The sequence below is a fragment of the Vicugna pacos genome, chromosome 4 (assembly GCF_048564905.1).
Source record: "Vicugna pacos chromosome 4, VicPac4, whole genome shotgun sequence".
Classification (NCBI taxonomy): domain Eukaryota; kingdom Metazoa; phylum Chordata; class Mammalia; order Artiodactyla; family Camelidae; genus Vicugna; species Vicugna pacos.
The window spans coordinates 2,214,558-2,236,570 of NC_132990.1; the positions used below are offsets into that span (position 1 = coordinate 2,214,558).

Genomic DNA, 22,013 nt, shown 5'->3' on the forward strand with positions numbered 1-22,013 from the left:
TATTTGCTTTATCACAGTGGTCTGGAACCAAACCTGCAGTGTCTCCAAGTCAGGTCTGTATTATGTGATATTCTGTTGTATGAATATGCCAGACATTATATATTATATACGTAACACATTTATACATAAAGTATATATTCAGCTGGGTTAGTTTCCATTTGGAGTGCAGCTGTGAACTTTTGTGCATTCCTCAGTCTGTCATTTGAGGCTCACGTGTGTGTGTTTTCGTCAGGTGGAATTACTCTGTATGTGAGAATTATGACGTTGCAACTTCTCTTGAAAAGTAAAGCCTTGCCAGAGCGCGGCTTCTGTTTTTCCATGGCACCCCTCGGCTGGGGCTGAGTGGCAGCGCCTCCTCTCAGGGAGACCTGTGCGTCCCACTCTACCTCTGCCTACGCTCACACAGTGTCACTCTCCCAGCCTCCCGTCATCCCTCCTCAGTCATGGCATCTGCCTCGCCGTGACCCTGTTCTAGGCAGGGTTCTGCCACCTTATGCAAGGAGGCACCTCCTGTGAGACTGTTTTCCTGAAGATGTGTTGCAGCCTCTCTCTTCTCCCGACTTCTGAGCCCCGAGCTTGTCTGCCTCCAGCATGGTGATGTGATCTTTGGTCCATGGGCTTAGGGAAGGAAATAGACACTGGAATACAGTGCCAGGAGGCAGGTGGTCTTTTTGGCTTATTTACTCTGTTCTACAGACATTGTGACTAGAAGTACAGCCCAGGGCCCAGAGTCCCTCCCACGGCCCCGGAGCTGCAGGTGGCAAGCTTTACCCCAACTGCAGAGATGGCCCAGCGTGCGTGGACACACCACTTGGAAAGAAACTAGAGTTTTTTTGCTCCACACCTCTGCTGGTTGTCATTCGAGACACAGCAGTGTACACCTCCTCTTCCCTAAAGTATTATGAGGAGAAAATCTTCTGTTTTGGGTTCCTATAAGGGTCCTATGAAGTGGAACTAGTTCATTTCTGCGTATATGTTTGGTTTTCATTGTTTGGGTTTTGCTTCATCAGGCTTTGGTCCAAATATTGGAGAATTTGTGTTGCTGTACAAACAATGTCTTTAAGAATCATGAATAATCTGCACATTATTATGTTGTAAACAAGATGATAAATTACAAATTTGGAAAATACTTGCTCTGCTGACACTTTAAGAACAGAAACGTTGATTGCCATAAGAGGAATGTCAACGCAAATTTCTTGCATGGTCCAATATATTCCGATGGTGGTGAAAATAAAAGTAAATTGTTTAAGCCAAGCTCACATATAATTTCTAAGACCCTTTCCTCACTTTCTGCTATTGTAGAAATGGAGAACAGCGGTCAAAGTCCAAGCAAATGAATACTGGAAAGGCCCTTAGAAAGCATCTCAGGCAAATTAAGAATCCAACGTGTGAGGAGTAGGAGTGACTGTGGCCACATGTAACACTTTTCCGAGCTCAGTTATCCTCGGGTGATTGAGTTTTATAATGTTTGTCAGCTGGTATCTAGTATTTCCTCCCCTCTTTATCTTAACCTCCTGAGGGCATTGGAATGAATTGTGTGAACAGGCTCTCATAGTAGTAGTTACAAGGACTCTGTCCACCCTTTCATTCAAAGAATGGTGTTAAGTGCTGTGGGGAAAAAACAAGATGGGGTGGGGGATTGTTGGAGATGCCCTGAGGGATGTGACAGGATGTGCCTCGCAAATACCTAGTTTAGGAATGTTGTAAGGAGGGGTGGGATTGAGGAGGATATAGCTCAGTGGTACAGTGCCTGTCTAACATGCACGAGGTCCTGGGTTCAATTGCCAGAAACCTCCATTAAATAAATAAATACCTAATTATTCCCCCCCCCAAAAACAAACAAAAATAAATAAAATAAAAATTTAAAAATACAGTTAAGAAAAGAATGTTCTAGGCCATCAAATCCTAGGATGTAAATAAGGTATGCTCTTTATGCATAACAGAAATTGTATGTAGTAGACATTCAGTCTCCTGAAAGGAGTGAATTCATGGATTTAATATGATTCTATGGTTTGTCTTGAATGTTCAGGCGTCCCTTATAGTGAACTGGGCTCCATGGTTTACAACGAATTGACTTCATGCAGTAGGTCAACACTTACAGGCAGTATTCAACCCACAGAGTGTTTTGTTTGGAGCATTTGGTATTTTTAAAAACCAGGAAATTTTATACCAAAGTCCATAGTTACCATATCTTAAAAACTCAGTCTGACGAAGCCAGCCCTGAATTCCTGTGCAGCTCCAGCAATTGGCTGAGCTCAGTGCAGTGGCCTCTTTTAGACGGGCTTCTGGTCCCTGGTTCTCAGCAGCCCTTCTACACTCTGTGCTGGTGAAGACTCACTTCTGCAACTTGTAGGCTGAGCTCTTGTCATCATCCTGTTGGATGTTGCTCTGACAATGAATTAATGCCATAAATTGAGTTGAACTGATAAAAAATGTGAGTGTCAAATATTTTTAAGTAATGCCTCAAAGGTCAGTTTGCTTTCAGAAGTGGGTACGAGTAATGGTTTTGTTTTAAATAAATTTCCTAGCTCTTTCCACTGCGAAAGCCTAAAAACAGTGAGCACATCCAGCTTCCAGGTCTGTTTCTAAAAAACTGTTTTTCATTAGCAGGAGCAAGGCTCCTGAGAGAAATGTCAAGTAAGAGGTCAGGGCCAAGGAATCTTCATAAGATGTGCCTGAAACATTTCATCGCACCAGCAGGCACAAAAGCACTCAGAGATAACTGCAGACTTGTGAACAGAACGTAGAAGCGCGGGTGAAGGCATAAAGAATAAGGAAGGCAGTGGATTGTAACACATCAAATGCAAAATTCTTTTCGTAATAACAGAGGAAGGGGGGTCAAAAAGGTCACAGCTTTTTCTATAGAGGAATGCCAGCTAATGAGTACAGAATGAATCACAGAGTTAGAAAATTGCCACTGTGAAACCTCCAAAGTAGTCACTGATTCAGGCAGAGATAAATCAGTGGGAACTAAAAACACTAAGTGAAAGGTTTTTGGATGGCAAGATTTTACACAGAGCTAAATAAAGACTTACCTTTGGGGAATATTTCTTAATTACAAGGAGATGAAGATACCACCTTAACCAAATGTCTCAGCATCACAAATAATGGGCCAGCCCGACATTTTGTGCTTCCTAACAGGATGCAAAAGGCGAACACGACATCACCTGTATAGGATGCTTGCCAAAAAGATTTTACCGAAATCTAATCGTGAGAAAACAGTCAGACAAACAACATATTGGGGGGCGTTCTACAAAATAGCTGGCTTGAACCCTTCAAAAACGGAAGGAGTGAAACATAGGCAGAGAATTGCTACTCTAGATTATAGAGTAAGGGGTCAGAATGTGAACTCTGATTAGATCTTGAGCTGCGTAGTACACACACCACACACACAGCAATGTAGGACATTGTTGGTACACTTGGGGAAATCTGAATATGGACGGTATATTAGTTGATACTGAATCAGTGTTAAATTTCCTGGGTTTGATAATGTGAGAGAAGGTGATCACCGTGTCCTGGTTATGTAAGAAATTGTCATGTTCTTAGGAGACCCAACTTAATGTGCAAAAGGTCCAGCCCCTGTGCCCCATAAATACATATATATTTGTGTATATATGTATAGATAGGGATATAGAAAGAGAAAAAAAGATAAAATGAAGGTGACAAAATATTAAGTGGTGAATGTGGGTGAGGAATATACAGATGTTTGTTGTATTCCTTCACCTCTTCTATGGCCTGAAAAATATTGCTAAATAAATGTGGGGAGTAACTGCTAAATAATTGTGGGAAATAAGGCAATTTCCCTTAAATTAATTTTAACTCTTTGATTTATCCTTAACTCGAGTGAAATATTAACATGCACAATTTATTTTTAGTTAAAAGGTGTTTCCCTACATAGGGGTTCTTGGCTAGAATACTTGAATCCTTAGAGGATTGGGAATGGGTTTTATGAGTCTTTTGATACTTTCGGAGTGTTTGTATATAGATATTTTTTCTGCATAGAAGGTCCATCATAGCTTTCATCATATCCTCAAAGGGGTCCATTCTTCAAATAGTCAGGAACTACTGACCTGGAGTAGATTGACAATTTACAATGCATTCTTTATGTATCACAGTACTAGTTAGCATTTCAGACAGTTTGTGAATAAATTTGGTAATTGTGAATGTAATTCTCAACTTACATGAAACAAATGAACCTTCAGCAGATTCTAATTTATAAAAAGATTTGCTTGTATCAGCTTATAGTTTAATGTAAGTTTATTTGACCACAGAGATTCTGTTACTTAGAAACACACCATGACATTCTAATAACATGATGTATTCCTTTTCTTTTCCAAACTAGTATGTGTTTAGTGCAGTCACATGTTATTTTTAATATAGTCTGCTTTCCCTTGTGTGGACTCACATTCTTCACATTTGTACAAAGGAAAAATACCTCACACTGTAAGGTTTTTTTTTTTAAATCCATTTTCATGTGAAAAGAGAAATAGTGTCAAAGAAGAAATGTCATGCCCTTATTTTTCACTTGTGTAATCACTAAGTCTCTATTAATCTAGTTAGAAACATTTACCTCTTTGTGACAGACCAAATTCCAGCATGACCTGGAGTTTCAACTGTTCCTGTTCAGCAAAGACATGTGAGTAATGTATTAGAATATGCCAGAGCATTGTTTAAGACATAAAAGGATGAAGTGTGTCCTAACGCATGACTGCACTGTTTACAATCTATTTTAGTTTCTCTGAAAATCTTTTACAAATGCCTCTGGATCTCTTGGAGTAGGTTTAATCAGAGCTGATGCGCACAAGGGTAGTAAATGAAATACATAACCTCCCCAGGAGAACCACTGCCCAGAGCATGCTGAGCCTGGCCAAGGCTTACACACGCTCTTACTCTGTCCCTGTGGACCCGCTTGTGGGTTATCTTGAGGTAGGAATTCATCTACAGGATAGGTTTATTGATGAAATATTCTTCTAGTTTGGTTGGCTATTTTAAACACAGTTTTTCTTTCTTTTTTTGGTGTTACAGAGTTAGCGTGAATCCCACTTGTAAGTCAGAATTAGTTTCTATATTACTATATATTACTCTCCTATAATCACAATTTTTTAAAAAAAATCTGCTTCTAAACTACTCCCATGTTTATGACAAGAAGTAGTTTAGCTTCTGAGTCCTGGTTTCACCCTGTATTTATAGAGCCCATGATTGAGCACGTTCTAGGCTGGCTGCACTCTGCTCTTTGTTGGGTGTGACCATGCAGTAACATAGCACAAAGGCCGCCGACACGGCTGTAGGGCCCTACTGGAGCGCAGCCGTCTGCAGAGAGCATTGGCTGGCTCCCATCCTGCTGTAGTAGGCCCACTCCTTTTTCCATTGTATTTCACAATCTAAGCAATCAGTTTCCTTTAATAATTAATATCTACCACATTAAGAGACTTGGCAGCCTTGAGCAAGTCACTGAACCTTCCTACCTGCTGGTTTCCCAACACCCACCCACGTAGGAACGGACACTCATCTGACATCCACTCTGTGCCTGGTACCGTCTTGCGTACCGTCTTGTTTAACCATCCCAGCAGCCTTGGGAGGCAGGTGTTCTCCCCAGTTTCATGGGTGAAGAAACCGGAAATCCGTCTAAGTAATTTGGCCAAGTCCACAGTTAATAAGGATTCCAGTTCAGACCCATGATACTCATTCTTGTTTCTTACTCAAAAGATGGACCTCACGTTTCATAGACGTCTAGGGTTTAAGGGCCCCTGGATTCATCTGGTATAGATTAGAGCTGGCCCGAAACTTCTATTTTCATAAATACTTTCAGTGCTTTTCAATTTTAAATTGGGTGAGGGTCTGAATTCGTACTTAACTATGGACAGATGAATAGTGCATCAGCAATCTGTAAATACTTCTCCGATGAGGACACCTTCCATTTTCTAAATAAGGGAAAGAGGTGGAATAGATATTACAGAGGATTCTACCCAGCCCTTTGAGGTTTCACTTAAACAGCAGAATTTGAGTATTTCATTCTTTTATGTCAGCATCTATGAACCTAGTAATTCATGTCGTGTAAATGATGGCTTTGCAAAACATCGTCAGTGTCACTGTTGTGGAGAAAAACCAGTTGATTACTAAGTCTTACCAGTTTTCAAAGCATGACTTAATTGTTGACAAAATACACTCTGCTTTCTGATGTCCATGTTCGGAAATATTAATAAGAAAATTATTCCTTATTTTATGCCCCTATATAACTCTTTCTCACTTTTCCTTTAAAATTCCTTAAATTGAACAGATTTTGTTCTGTCTAGGAGTATTAATATCAAGTTTGGACAACTCATGAGCTGATCGTTCAGACTGAGTCAACCATCATTTTAGTACCTATTTTGTGCACAGAATGCAGGGATCCAAGAAATGAATTATCTTTTCTCTTCTAACTTCTACAGTCTTTTTAGAAAAACAAGATACACTCCCTACCCATCTACTGCACAGCACCCCACATGCAAAGAAATTATCCCTACAGACCTAACTCATAATACCAGAACTGTCTGCCGCAAGGCTTGGTGGAGCAGGTGCTGAGTGCCGAGGAGAGGGCGGCACTTCCTGAGGGGCTAAGCTTCCAGGCATAGCTTGTCTGGTGCCTTGGAGGCTCCTTGAAGTAAGGTCACATGGCTCAAGTCAGATTAACACTTGCGGTGGTCTTGACTCCTTTTCCCCCCTTGAAATGGGGAATTGATGCACCTTAAGATTCGGCTCCCCTGCCCTTCTCTTCACATGCCCTTCGGTGTGCATCCTTGGATTCACCTCCGGCTGAGTGCATTCCCATCTTTACTACTCCTCCCAGCCTCCTGCCTGGACTCCATTGGGACCCCCCCCCCACCAGTTTCAGTATATTCTCACCCAAACTGTCCCTTTTTCTCAGCTTCTCAGCAGCATCACTGAGACTCAGAGCAGTTCTCCTTTTTGGCTCCTTTCTCTTCTTTGTGTCTCTTACATCACTCTCCATGAGTATTTCTTCTCTTCCCTTCCCTTTTCTTCCTTCTTTTCTTTTCTTTTTTCTTCCTTTCTTCCTTTTTTCTTCCTTTTTTCTTCCTTTCTTCCTTTCTTCCTTTCCCTTTCTTCCTTTTTTCTTCCTTTCTTCCTTTCTTCCTTTCTTCCTTTCCCTTTCTTTCTTTCTCTTTCTTTCTTTCTTTCTTTCTTTCTTTCTTTCTTTCTTTCTTTCTTTCTTTCTTTCTTTCTTTCTTTCTTTCTTTCTTTCTTTCTTTCTTTCTTTCTTTCTTTCTTCATGCAATCAGTTTATTTTACTTTTAATATATTCTCAGATGTTCATGGCTAATAATCCTTCTGAAATTGAGCCCCTCAGAAAACCACAAATGGTCACTAATCACATGGCAAGCTTGCCCTTGTATTTACTCTCCAGAGATGAAAATGTAGGGCTTTTTTTTTCTTTCTTTTTCTTTCTTTCAAAGCTTCTCTCATACCTATTTCTGTTTCTGCGTTCCTCCTATCACCTGTGCTGTGTGGGTCCCACTTACTCTGTTTCTAGATTATTACAGTGGTGACCATTTTCCGTCCTGAAACCATTGCTTGCATGACATATTCCTCCCTTCAGAGTTGGTCAGTGATGCCTACATTTCTTATCGCAGTAAGTCTGGTCTCCTCTTGTTGGTCTTCTAACCATCCCCAGGCCTCTTGTTTCCTGTGTAGTCTCTCCTTAAGTGGTGAGGCTCAGCTATCTGGCTCATGCCTCCTTCAGTCAGTCATTCCCTCCCCTTCAGCTGATTCAGACTCCATTCTAAGGCCCAGCTCAACCCTCTTGATCTTTTCTCCTCCAAACTCAATGCTAATTATTTCCTATATAATGTACAAACAGGCTTCCTTTATTAATCCTGGTCTAAATTTGACAATCTAGGGAAGCCATTTTTGCCCACAGCACACAGCATTACGCTTAACATAATGTGTGTCACGAGTGAAAATTTGGGATTTTATCCTTTGACTACATACCCATCAATCTGGGGCTTAAATTTCTATATACTTACCAAATGTAAAATTATCTTGAAACAAGCATTATAATTTATTAACACTTCTCAATAAATTTAAAACTTTATATTACATAATATTGACAGTTACTGGAATAATCACATTCTTATATGGAAATGGGGTATTCACCCCCCCTTACTCTTAGTGGTGTCCGTGTGGACCAGAGGCAGACGTCAGCTACTATTGTGCATGTGTTTTCCCTGTTAATCAAAGCAGTCATCCCTGGGAATAGTTAGCTTTAACGTCACAGGGCCAACTCCCAATGGATGTGTGTGGCGCCGTTTGACAATACAAGCCCCAGGAGATACTGCTGTATCTTCCTCGCCCCTGTTGGCAGCACCTGCCACACCAGGTGCCCTGCACCCTCAGATTCAGAGGTGTGCCATACCTGCTCTCTGGTGTCCAGACTTTCTGCTTTTTGGACTTCATTCAGAAGATGCAGGTTAAGTCCAGACTCAGCCACATATTCCCTGTTGTTCCCAAGGATGCCCTCACCCCAGCATCCTGACCTGCCTGCTCCGTAGGGAGTCACAAGGTCTGGCAGAGAGGAAGGTGTGAGCCCAGTGTGGGCATCCTGCAGCACTGCGCCACGTTGTGCCCATCCTACAGAATGTGCACTCGGCTGACTGCCTTCTAGGCTGTTTCAGGTCAGAGGTCAGCAGTCTTGGTGGCAGAGGTGCTTACAGCTGATCCCACCCCATGGTGCATGGAGCCGCAAACAAACAGACACATCAACTAAACTTCCTTGCTCGGGCATACCCAGAGGTTGACTGTGTCCAGGCAGCTGGAATCTGCGTACCTGAGAAGCATTCCTTCAGGCCAGGGCTCTCTAGCCAAGTACTCTGGGAGTTTAGGAAGAGGATTAGGACCAGAGACTTTGGCTGAATATTCTTTGTGATTCTTAAAAGTTGCTGTGTGATAGATGTAGTCCCTTGTCTATTGGTTTTAAGAAATAAGGGAGGTGGGGTAGACGTGCAGGAGTAGGGGCATCTAATCCTTTCTGATGGTAGCAAAGCTGCTTTTCTGAATGGAGTGTGTGTATTTCCTCTTCAGGACACTTCCACCCCAGGGCACCATGAAATCCTAATGAGCCAGGCCTGAAAACCACTAATGTGTTCCAAGCACATTGCTTTATAATTAAATCAAGTGATCCCAGAAAAGTAGAATGATTGCATGATTAATCATTGGAGACCAAGATGGGCACCCGAAGTGTCCTGATTCCCCGTGTAATTATTTCCTTATGATTGTAGACTCTCCGTGTCTTTCACCACATCGTATCTTTAGTGCTTTTTGAAACATTTTTATCTACAATAAGCCAAATCTCATATGTGCAAAGATGACACACCGTTAATATTTTCAGACAGTGGCTAGGCCAGGATTTCCTTAGTATACATATGAGTCAGTAATCACAGCGTATTTCTGAGCCAAACAGAATGCCTGTTTGTTTTAAACATTTCATATCATGAAGAAGGTTTGCTGTAAGGACATTTATCGCTTTTTAAAAAAGGAATTAAAACTTCTATCCAGAGCATGGTGAAATTTCAAAGCTAAACAAGTTCAGTGCTAGACATAGTTTATATTTTAAATTATAAAATCAATAGAAGTAAAAGTGTCTTTTCATCCTCAGAACAAAGCTTCCATCAGTCATTCTGATTTTCAGCCTCTGTTGAGATTCTGGCAGGGCCTCCCTGAGTGCGTAGGAGGGTCTCAGTGTGTGTCTGGGGCTGGTGTATTCCATGTCTTCTTGCTACTCATACTGTTTGCACACTCTTGAGAAACAGGATCTGGGAAGTACCCCAGGGTCCCAGCAGAGGGGCCTTAGGACCCCAGCGTGCTTCATTGTATCAATACCCTGTTCTCCTGCCTTCATCACACTTCGCCTGTTGATTTGACTATTTTGATCTCCTGCTTATTGCCCCCACCATGCTATGCATTCCCAGAGAGCAGAGACTTCATTTGATCTGTTCATCCCTGGGTCTCTCTAGAACAGCATCTGGAACACGTATGAATAAAGTAAGAATGAGAAATGAATGCAAGAGGGTTTCAGTATTTATCCATGTTGTGCCAGGATGCTAACTTTGTTGACTTGCCTTATTCAGTCGGAGTCCCCTCTGACACTAATTTTGTTTACTGCTTAGGTGCCCTTAAACCATTTATGTCAATGAGTTTATATTCACATAGAATAACTGCATAAGTGTTCTTGTTAAATGAATGAATAACCATATTTTCTTGTTTTTATCTGTCTCTTTCATCCAACGTGGCCAATTTAAATTAGTAATGCCCTACATTCCTAAACTGGTTATAAATCTCAACTTTTTGTTCTATAAGATTTTATTTCAGATCTTAGCTACCTGACTTAAGTCTTTGACCCTTGATTCTAACAGTCTTTATCATATTATTATTCATTTTGTAATCTCAAAAGCCTAGATATTGAGAAAGGGGGCTTAGAAATAACATTAGCTCAAACGGGATAAACCAAACTTCCGTGTTTAAAGTTGCCCAGGAAATAATCAACTTTGGTTGAATATGCTGATTCGTGTCAATTTTGTATGAAAGTTTGGTAATAATAAGTATACTCACCATGCACACCACACTTCCCAGATGCTTTGCATTCTTCTCTGCTTCTCAAGACAGCCCTATAAAGTGTGGCTGGAAGGTTCTGAGGTTGGCGAGAGAACTATTAAAAGATTAAATAACTGAAGTTTGAAAAACTAGTGTAACCTGCTTAAGGAGGCCAGGACTAGAACTTACGTTCCCAGTCTGGTGTATTTTCAAGATACAAAACTGAGAGTAACAAGAAAAGTCAACATAGTTTCCATATGTATCTTTTACAAATTATTTTAGAAATAAAGATAAAAGATCATTACTTAATGAAAATTTTAATATATATGGTTTTGGTAGGGTCTAGTACATAGTGATTAGCTTTCTGTTGAATTGAGTAAAAGGATACATTTGAGCAAATTAGGGCAAAGAAAACAGGTGCTAACAATGACTGGGGGAGCAAACATTTTCAAAAATGTATGCATTAGGTTTACATTTACAAGGTTTAGTCCAAGATAATTAACTTTACACTTTACGCAAACTCTACTGCTTTCCATAAAATCTTTTGATCTTCAGCAAAGAATAATGAGGGTGATCTTAAAATACCGTTAAACTTTTTAGACTTACACAGACTTTAGACTTACAGAAAAATTACAAGATCATATAGAATTCACATATACCCTTCTCCCAGCTTCCCCTAATCATAATAACTACACACTTAACCACAGTACAGTTCTCAAAACCAGGAAGTTAACTTTATAGTGGTGTTTTTAATTCCACACATGTAATTAATGGAAGGAACTAAAGCTAAGCCAATAATTATGTTTATTTATACCACTAATTGTATCATAGTGTCTTACAGAAAATCGATAAATTATTGTTTTAACAGTAGAATAATAAACAGAGCACTAATTCATAAATTCCACCAATTTTTTTTGTTCCTGTCATTCGCTTCTTTGTCTTGAACCATAACATAGTTTTCAAAAGGACTTAGGGAGTTCTTAACTAATAACAATACTCAGATCTGTTGTAAAGGATGTGCTTATTTTGTTCTAAATTCTTCTAGTCTAGCTCAGCAGTGCACAACATCCTATTCTCATGAGAAAACTTTGTAATGACATGACTTCTGTCTAGAATGTGGAACTGAACCTTCACTGAAACTGCTATATGACTAAACCTTATAGATATGTTTTTGGTTGTTCTGTGGGTTAGCAAATCAGGTTGACTAACGTGATGAGTATAACATGACATTATGTCTCTCTTATTGATGAGAAATGGCTACTGAAACAGATACATGAGTATAATTTATAAATGACAAAGAAAAATTTGGAATTACTTGATATTTTGTGGTTTAAGGACAATACTTGAATATGATCTTATGCATGAAAATGCATAGGATGATATTTCTCTTGTTTTAATATAGTTGTTTTCAAGATGAAGATGTTCCAGGGTTGACTCATCGTCTTCAGCATTGCAGATTTGTTCTGGAAGAATATTCCTAAGGGAAAATAGACACATACAAGTCACAAGTGATCCAAGTAATACTCTACCTTCATAACTGAGGAGTTAAGTTTTACATTTGTTTAAAATACTTTTGTTTTTAAAATAAATTTGGATCCTTTCCTTAGTCACCAGAAAAAAAATTTCAAAAACATCAAAGATCTGCATGTGAAAAAATGAAGAAGAAATAGCAGAATAAAGCATGGTCATACCCTGAGAGTGGGGGAAAATCTTACTATTTATGCCTCAAAAACCAAAAGCACTAGAAGAAAAGATTAATAAATTGACTACAGTTTTTTTTTTAATGCAGTTAGGAGACAAATTGCAAGCTAAAAGAGTGTTTGCAACATATATCACGGATAAAGGGCTACTATACAAAGACCTAAAAACCTAGAAGGAGAGGGAAATGAGAAAAAAGAGATACCTGGGTACCAGCTTAGAGAAGAGAAAATGAAATGACATGTAAACATAAAAAGATGCTTAATTTCTTCATAATAAGGAAAATATAAACTGAAATGATACTGGTACCACTCTCATCAGATTTGCACCCCCCTCCAAAAAAAACCCATAAGTTCATTAACATGTTCTGACGATGAGGCTGTGTAGGATCAAACATCACTGAAGAGAATTAAAAACAGTGCAGCCCCCTGGATGGGAATTTGGCAGTATCTAGCAAAATTATGTATGCATTTTATACTTTTCACCCAGCACTTCTAGGGATTTATCCCAAAGTTAGAGTGGAAAAAATACAAAATGTCATTCGAACACAGTTATGCGTTGTGGCATTATTTATAATATAAAAGAATAGAAACAGTCAAATGTCAGTCAGTAGGGAACAGGTTGAATAAAATGTCTCCATAGTGGAATACTATTCACTTGTAGAAAGGAATGAGGAAATTCTGTATGTTACTGATACAGAGTGATATCCAGGATATACTGATAATTTTAAAAAGTAACAAATAGAAAAAATATACACGAGAGAGGAAGAGAAAAATCCTTCTGTGTAATAATTTGTATAATAATTGTGAGGGGGTGGAGAATCTGAATGTGTGTATGTATGTATGCTTATATTAAAAAAAACATTGGTAGGATAAATGGAAAATTAATTTAAAAATTTAACCTATAGGGAAGGATGGAATATGGTATAAGGGACAGGCATAGCAAAGTAATATTAATGAAATAGTAAACAGCAATTCCTAAAAACTAAAACAAATTAAAGACTTCTCTGAATATTAAGTTGTTGACATATTGTTACAGAGAAAATCGCTATATTTAAGTCATGCATCCTTCATGGAACATATTCTAAAGACAAATAGAGCTACCAAAAACATAATAGACTAAATTAAACACTTTTGTTGTTGGCTGTAATAATGATACTATCATTTTGAAAGTATTATTTATATACTATAAGATAATAAACATAAGTTATTGTTGGGAGTCTAGATTTTCAGAGTAAGAAAAACAAGTTTAAAACAAAAGGACTTCTCTATAATGTTAAAATTGAATTAGGAACATTGGTATGAACTCTTCCTTTACGAAATACATGTTTTCTGGCAGTCCACTAAAAACCCTTGAAACAGTACATATTTGAAAGGAATATGGCTGGTGCCCAGACTGGGGCCTCTGAATACTGCTCCCCAGTGAGACGAGCTAGGACTCTTTGGAAGAAGGCTGGCTTAGGTCTGTAGTGGGGAATATAAAAGTGAGCCATCCAGGAGGCCTCTCCGAGGACATAGGAGCCAGTTCAAAGGGCTGCCATTGGCCAAAGATGGGACAGTTTAAGAAAGATAATTGGCAATTGATTGAAACATTCTTAATATATAAAGTCATAAATTCATATTGGTTCTCCAGAGAAAAAGTCAAAAACAAAATAATAAAGCAAAAATATTTAGGCACCAACTTTTTTTCTTTTCCTGAGACAACTACTATGAAAATTTTAATTTATTTTAGTTTTTTTCATTCATGTTTAATGCATATATTTTTTTCCAGTTTTATAAAGATAAAATTGATGTAACATTGTATTAGTTTAAAGTGTGTACAACAGAATGATTCAATATATGTGTATATTGTTGAAATGAAGGCCACCATAAGTTTACTTAACATACATCACCTCACATAGTTACAAATTTGTAACCAACTTCTTACTCTGATGGCCAATTTAAAGGAAAAGAACTGAGCATTTATCCTACCTTTCAGAATAACAAAGTTGCCCTATTTGATAAGAAAAAATTCTTTCCAGAGGACTTCCAGCTAACAAATGTGGAAAGAATGATGCAAATAGAAGGTCACCATTTGTTAACAGCTTCAGGCAACATCATCCGTGAGTGAAGAAATCATTGGTGCAATGGAGGAGAAAGGTTGTAATGGAGGTTATCAGGCCATGACCTCCTTAATCCTACCAGAAGTGGAACAAACATTGTATGCCTGTCAATGCAGTGAAATAGGAAGTGTATATAGCATGGCCTATGAAGTATTTTAGCCAAATAAGTTTGACTCTGAATCTTACAAAGCCTTCCCTACCCCCACCTCTTCCCCTCAAAACTCTTGACTCTGTCTGTGTTTTGGTTTTTAGGAGTTTATGTTTGGAATTTTAGAGATAAGTAGAAGAGGAAAGGGGGTGTAATCCTCAAGGGCAGGGCCACAGAGTTCAGGGATCTGCCTCCCTCTTTGGCTGCACAAACAAAGCGTTCCAGATTAATTCTTGAGATATTCATACTTTCTAGGCAGAGGTGATGACTCAGTCGGCAGATGGAACACACACAGAAAAGTGTCCCCAGAAGTGAGGCTAGCTGAGTCTCAATAAATTTATTCAGAATTTTGTCTTCAGAATATCTAGGTAGAAGCCATTTAAGTTTTAGCATATACTTAGCTTTTTTGCTCTAGTGATTAGATTGTTTGAAATTATATATGGAGTTAGGAACAGCACCTGCCCTGAAGCCTCCCTTGGACAAGTCTTTTAAGGTTTTAGATATTATGTAATCATACTCTGCTTTTTCAGTTTTTGACTATGGAAGTTTGCAAACATACACAAAAGTAGAAAAAAATACAATGAATCCTTATGTACCTATGATCACCCAGCTTCAACAATCATCATCATTCACCAATCTCGTTTAATGCAACCTCTTGTCACTTTTTTTCCCCTTAAATTCCAGACATCATGTCATGGTTGTTCAGTCATCTGTTTTGTCACACACAATAGTTTAAATGGATACTTGAAAAAGCCCGATTTTACCGTATCTTGTTGTTGTTCAATCTCAGAAAATGTAGTGCTTTCATTTCTTGTACCCCAGGTGGTATAGATTTTAATTCATTATGATCGAGAAACAGCTCTCGCAGAGAATGGTAAGCCCCGTAGAAGGAGACTTGGTCTATGCCGTCATCCATAAGTTTGTTGAATGACAAGTACAGGTATTCCAGGCCTGGCTCCATGTGGCCAAACACGTAGCCAGGGATACGCTCGATCTGGTTGCCGATGAGCACAAGGTGCAGCAGGGACTTGGGCAGATAGGAGGGGACATGGTAGAGCTTGTTGTAGGAGAGGTCAATCGACTCTAGATTTCTGCAGCAAAGAAAAGAGTAAACGTGGTGGGAACATCAGGGCAGTGACTCTTGGCTCCAGGTTTTGACAGGCCAGTCAGGATGCTCGCCCATTCTCCCGCCAGCCCTCAGTGTGCAGTAATGACTCCCAGTGCGGGTGTGACTCTGTGTGGTCTGGCTGCGTGGCTGGTCACTCTTACCTGGGTACCACACAGCTGATCGAGTTCCATTAGAGAGGAGCACCAGAGCTCAGAGAGAAACACTCATATCCCGGGGGTAATGGTGAGGCCCAAAGAGGTCCCCCAGATATCTCTAAGGTCAGACTTGAATCAGAAGTCAAGTCCACAAAAATTTTTTTAATTAAAAATATTTTAAAAAGAAAAACAGAAATGAAGTCCACAGTCCTAGCTGACATCAAACTGCCTATCTCTAAAACCATCTCTGGTTCCAGCAAGGAAGTAGCCGTGTTGAGGATTTTTGCATTCTTGTACCACATTTGATCTGATGACTTGGGACCTGGGAGTCAGGATGAGAATGAGGGATCGAGAAAAGGTTATTAATTGGCCAGAAGATCTGGGAAATGTGGTGAGCTGCCTGGCTTTTCTCAGAAGCCTCACCTGTGGCTTCTGCCCTCCCCATGAAGACTTTTCACCTGATGAAGACTCAGTTGCCTTGCCACTGCCACATTCTGCTGAACCTAATGGGCCCTTAAGGCCCCTTTTCATCTCTCTCTGTCCTGCTTCTGAAAGATGCTCGTCCCCACTGTGCCACTCAGATCCCTCATTCCCTCCCCATACGACTCCGGATCTGCTCTGGTGCACCTTCTGCCCAGGCTTGACCCGCTTCCCTCTCCGTCCTGATGAGAAAGGCCCCCCACACTTTCCCTTCACTGAGGCTACAGCCCGGGGCCATTGATTCCTCTCCAGAAAGGTGGGCTCCGCTTTCTGCCTCTGCTATCAGGTCACACACTCTCTGGTCTACTTAGTAAGACTTGAGATAGAGAAATAGTTTGCAGGAATGAAGACGGTGTGGTGTGGGACAGTGAAGCATAGTGCTTCGACCTAATGGTGAGGGAGGAGAAGGAAGAAGAGGGCAGCTCCCTTCCTTACTGTGGGTAGGGGATTGCCTTGGTTAAACTTCATGACTGCCTGGGGAGTCAGCAGAGTGTGAGCAGCACAGTGAGCAGACGGCAGGCCACGCTGCTTGCTCAGCACGTGGACGTGGTAGGATGTGTACAGCAGCGGTGGCCATGGCCATGGTAATATCAGTCATACCCTGAATGGTTTGAACTCCATGCATGAAGCCAAGTTGTACGTAGGTTCCCTAAGAAAGGATGCTGTCACCTCCTTCACTTGGCCATGTTCATACCCTGTTGAGTAATGGCAAAAGGAAGAAATCATCTAACAAAGTCAGATTGTACCATATACTTACTCTTGATTTATCCAGGCTAAAGGAGCAATTCTGTTTTCTTCAATTTTATTATAACGTAGTACAATGACATTGATTTTTCTGGTATGATTAAAACAAATTTCAGTTATTTCTTCAATTTGGTTATTTTCTAGGTATAGTTCCTATAATTAAGAGAGGAGACCATTATTTTTCTTCATACTAATTGATAAATATATTTAATTTCACGGAGATTAAAATCATAGCCCATTCTCACTAGTGTTATCTAGAGTCTGGCTATTCTTCCCAAGTGAGTTCAATCTTTTGTTGTCAGATTTTCTAACTAATTGGTAAAATAAAATGTACTGTCATGGAAGTAAGTGGATTTTATTTAATTATTTTTCACTTTAAAATGATGCAAGACATAGGATGCCATAATAATTATATAAAGCTTTCTAATTTACAAAACTTACTCGCCTAAGTTATTTCATTTGGGCTTCAAAACCCTCAAAAATGAGTAGAAATTAATCCCCCTTTAGCATTGGAGAAACTCAGGCCTGGAGAGATGGCAAAGTGTTTCCATGGCTACCCAGCTAACACATGAGTGAATCTCCTGCTGGCTGGGCCCAGCTCTAGTTCAGCCTGCTTCCTACCAGGTCACGCTGTCTGTAATTTTTTGTGGCTCGCATTTTTTAGACTTGCTATTTTATGATTACTTTAATTAAAAGCTCATTAACAGCCTTTATTTAACATCTGGGTGAAGTTTGCTAGAAATACTAGTAAGTTTTCAACAGCTTGCTATCTTCAAGTTACATTCATTTGGCATTACAAGGGATTGCTCACTCAGGGATCTTGCTGGAGTTCAGAAGTAGCATCGGTATCTATATTCACAGCAACTTCCTATTCCTATTGTACTGATTTCCCCCTCTTTGTCATGTAATTTTGGTATTTGTTGGAAATGGGTGCAGTGTTCCTTTAGCTTTTGATTTGTACCTTCATACGTGTTTAGGGGTGAAGTTTCTAAACTTGGTTGTATGTTAGAATCACTTGTGAGCTTTTTAAAGTATAAATTCCAACCTAAATGAACTGTTAGAGCACACTCGTCCATACACTGAAACTGTAGCTAGGAAGCCGTGCACCAGAAGGACTCAGAGCACATGAACCTGCATGGACGGCGCCCCCCGTGCTAGTGAGAGGGTCTTTGGAAAGAGAAACCGGGGATGGAAGGGTTAGACATGGAATATAGACACATTGTCCTTTTGTATTATTCAAGTGTTGTGTGTGTGTGTGTGTGTGTGTGTGTGTGTGTTTTACTGTGTGCATACCTTATCTATTTAAAAATTTAATTAAAAGAAATCATAACTTGTTGATTCCAAACAATCTGATTTAGCATGTCTGGGATAGGTCCAGGAATTTTTATTTCTTTAGAATTCCAATGATTCTGACATAAAGCTAGGTTATGGATCTTTACAATTTTGTTAAATTCTAAAGGTCAATATTAATCTGCAAATAGAAGGAAGAAGTAGCATGGTGGCTGTGGTGGCAGCCGTATCAGATTGAGATTGATGGCCCTCACTTGGGTCACTGGGTCCACCGCCTTGGGGAGCTTCGTCCTGCTGTTTGATTGTTTATGTGGCAGAAACAGAGCTCAGAGGAGGTGTCAGCTGGATCTGCCAGCATCCCTGTTGTTAATGCAGGAAGTCAGAGTGTACACTCAGCACTGAAGGCCCCACAGAGTGCTCCCTTCGTTAAGTGTGTTCCTTGTCACAGTAAGAGAGACCACACGCCTGGGCAGCAGGGACTGCCTCCAGAGGGGAGGGAGACAGGACAGCACTTGGGCCCTTGATGGGAGCTGGTCAAAACTAGTAAGCTGGTGCGGCACCAGGGTAGGGTGGTGCCGGCGCAGTCAGCAGCCTTCTCTGGAGATCATGTCCATCCTTACAGGGTCACTGCTAGTCCCTGTGGGACTCTGGGTGGAGCAGACCGGGATCAACATCACAGTTCCAGCTTGGGACAGTTTAAACTACCTTGCAAATCGAGATGCTTTCTGCAGGTTGTAGTTCCTGTTTGAATTCTTAGTTAATCTTTCCTGTTCTCTCCGCAAGAGCTGTCAGCAGAACTAAGTTTCACTTTATCAAGATTCTCTACTAGTAGTTACAATTTTGATTCATAATCTTGTATGAAAACAGTGCTCAAATTATATAGTAAATTCTGTATATAACACCACAACTATTGAGTTTAATATACATCACAGTAATCTTTTAAAATACGTTGTTTGTTTTGTTGTAGTGTGCTGTATTTAAAGTGTAAAACATTATAAGGAAGATATTGGTACCTCAATAGAAGCAGGAAGACCCTGTGGTATAATTCTAAATTTATTTCTTCCCAGACGCAGGTAGGACAGGCTCTTCAAAGGTTTGAAAGCTAAAGAATTGACATTGGCTTCACTGAGATTGTTTCCTTCCATTTCTAAGGTGACCAATTGATTTAAGTCTATAAAAAATTAAATTATTGGGATATTAGGATAATTAAAAAGCATGTAATCTCCATAGCCTTTCAAAATGTCACATGAAACGTTCAGCTTATTCGAAGGGCTGACGCTGTAGCTGCTTTCTTCGTATCCCCCACAGAACCTTTTCCCCAAGACTTTGTACATCCCAGATGCTTGTTTCAGCCAGGACTCAATGCAGAATGCATGGTTCAGGAGGGGCAGGCATGTAGAGGGATCATTGTGCTGTATGGTGGAAGGTTGTAACCCCCATACAAAAACCAAAAATACCACACACAGAAGAAGAATTGTAGGTAAGTATCACTGATGAACATAGATGCAAAAAGCCTCAACAAAATATTAGCAAGCCAAATTCAACAACACATTAAAAGAGGTATCATTATCTCACACCAGTCAGAATGGCCATCATCAAAAAGTCTACAAATGGTAAACACTGGAGAAGGTGTGGAGAAAAGGGAACCCTCCTATACTGTTGCTGGGAGTGTAAATTGGTGCAGCCACTATGGAAAACTACATGGAGGTTCCCTAAAAAACTAAAAATAGAGTTACCATATGATCCAGCAATCCCACTCCTGGGCAGATATCCAGAGGAAACTAATCAAAAAGTTACATGCACCCCAGTGTTCATAGCAGCACTATTTACAATAGCCAAGACATGGAAGCAGCCGAAGTGTTCATCAACAGATGACTGGATAAAGAAGTTGTCATATATTTATACAATGAAATATTACTTGGCCATAAAAAGAATGAAATAATGCCATTTGTAGCAACATGGATGGACCTAGAGATTATCATACTCACTAAAAATAAGTCAGACAGAGGAAGACAAATATCATATGATATCACTTACATGTGGAATCTAAAAAATGATACAAATGTACTTATTTACAAGGCAGAAACAGTCTCACAAACATAGAAAACAAGCTTATGGTTACCAGAGGGGAAAGGTGGTGGGAAAGGATAAATTAGGAGCTTGGTTTTAACAGATTTCACACTAGTAAAACAGATAAATGGCAAGGTATTACTATATAGGACAAGGAAATGTATTCAATATCTTGTAATAACCTGTAATGGAAAGGAATATATGTGTGTGTATTTATACAAATAACTGAATCACTTTGCTATATACCAGAAACTAACACAACATTGTAAATCAACTATACTTCAAATAGATAAATAAATAAATGAATAAATGCAAGACAATACAATACATTAAAAGGATCATACACTATGATCAAGTGGGATTTTCCCCCGGGATGCAAGGATGGCTTAATATCCACAAATAAATCAGTGTGATACACCACATTAACAAACTGAAGAATAAAAGTCTTATGATTATCTCAGTAAATGCTGAAAAACCTTTTGACAAAATTCAGCATCCATTTATGATAAAACTCTGAATAAAGTGGGTGTAGAGGGAACATACCTCAACATGTATGACAAACCTACAGTCAGTATCTTACATAATGGTAAAAAAATGAGCATTTCCTCTAAAATCAGAAAGAAGACAAGGATGCCCAATCTCACTACTTTTATTCAACACAGACTTGGAAGCCCTAGCCACAGCAATCAGATCAGAAAAAGAAATGAAAGGATTCCAAGCTGGAAAGGAAGAAGTAAAACTGTTTGTAGACGACATGACTGTATAAAGAATCCTAAAGACTGGCACCAAAAACTGTTAGAACTAGTACATGAATTCGGTAAAGTTGCAGGATACAAAGTTAATATACAGAAATCTGTTGAGTTTCTATACACTAATAACAAACAATCAGAAAGAGAAGTTAAGATAATGGTCCCGTTTCCAATTGCACCAAAAAGAATAAAATACCTAGGAATAAATCTAGACAAGGAGGTAAAAGACTTGTACTCAGAAGACTTTACGACACTGATGAAAAAAATTAAAGACAACACAAACAAATGGAAAGATACCATGTGCACGAGCTGGAAGAATTAATACTGTTAAAATGGCCATACTCCCTAAGGCAATCTACAGATTCGGTGCAATCCTTATCAAAATACCAATGGCATTTTTCACAGAACTGGGACAAATAATTCTAAAATTTGTATGGAAACATAAAAGACCCTAAATAGCCAAAACAACCTTGAGAAAGAAGAACAAAGCTGGAAATACCATACTCCCTGGCTTCAAACTATACGACAAATCCACAGTAATTGAAATGGTGTGGTCCTGGCACAAAAACAGCCTCATAGATCAATGGAACAGAATAGAGAGCCCAGAAATAAACCCAGGCACTTACGGTCAATTAATCTGTGACAGAGGGAGGCAAGATTGTACAGTGGGTAAAAAGGAAAGTCTGTATAAGGAACAGAAGCCAGAGGAGGGAAGGGGTGGGCCGGGTCACCCCGCAGAGGCAGCAGTGGCCAAGCAGGGACTTTGAACACACGTGAGAAGTGGAAGGTTGTAGAAGATCATGTGGAATACTTGCAAAGACAGATAGATATGAAATGGCAGCATAATCAGGGATGTATGAGAAATATGATGCAACAAGGGGTTCCT

At 39.6% G+C, this 22,013-nt stretch overlaps 2 protein-coding genes across 13 annotated transcripts in view; one reads left to right on the forward strand and one right to left on the reverse strand.

Moving 5' to 3' along the window:
• Positions 1–22,013, forward strand: part of CENPP (centromere protein P) — a 220,403-nt gene that overhangs the window by 128,457 nt on the left and 69,933 nt on the right. For 3 of the 6 annotated variants that reach the window (XM_072959105.1, XM_072959107.1, XM_072959106.1), the window contains exon 6: positions 18–53. The exons of 2 other annotated variants lie outside the window; for them this stretch is intronic. In XM_072959105.1, the coding sequence (XP_072815206.1) occupies positions 18–53 (36 nt within the window). Of the gene's footprint in view, positions 1–17; positions 54–4,583; positions 4,637–22,013 lie in introns of all 6 variants that reach the window. One more of the 6 variants, XM_072959109.1, reaches the window with a different exon arrangement.
• ECM2 (extracellular matrix protein 2) overlaps positions 10,885–22,013 on the reverse strand; it is a 71,981-nt gene continuing 60,852 nt past the window's right edge. For all 7 annotated transcript variants that reach the window (XM_072959100.1, XM_072959102.1, XM_072959099.1 and 4 more), the window contains exons 7-10: positions 19,322–19,479; positions 17,032–17,171; positions 15,296–15,622; positions 10,885–12,061 (exon numbers count right to left, since the gene is read on the reverse strand). In XM_072959100.1, the coding sequence (XP_072815201.1) occupies positions 11,896–12,061; positions 15,296–15,622; positions 17,032–17,171; positions 19,322–19,479 (791 nt within the window). In that variant the 3' untranslated portion in view covers positions 10,885–11,895. The remainder of the gene's footprint in view (positions 12,062–15,295; positions 15,623–17,031; positions 17,172–19,321; positions 19,480–22,013) is intronic.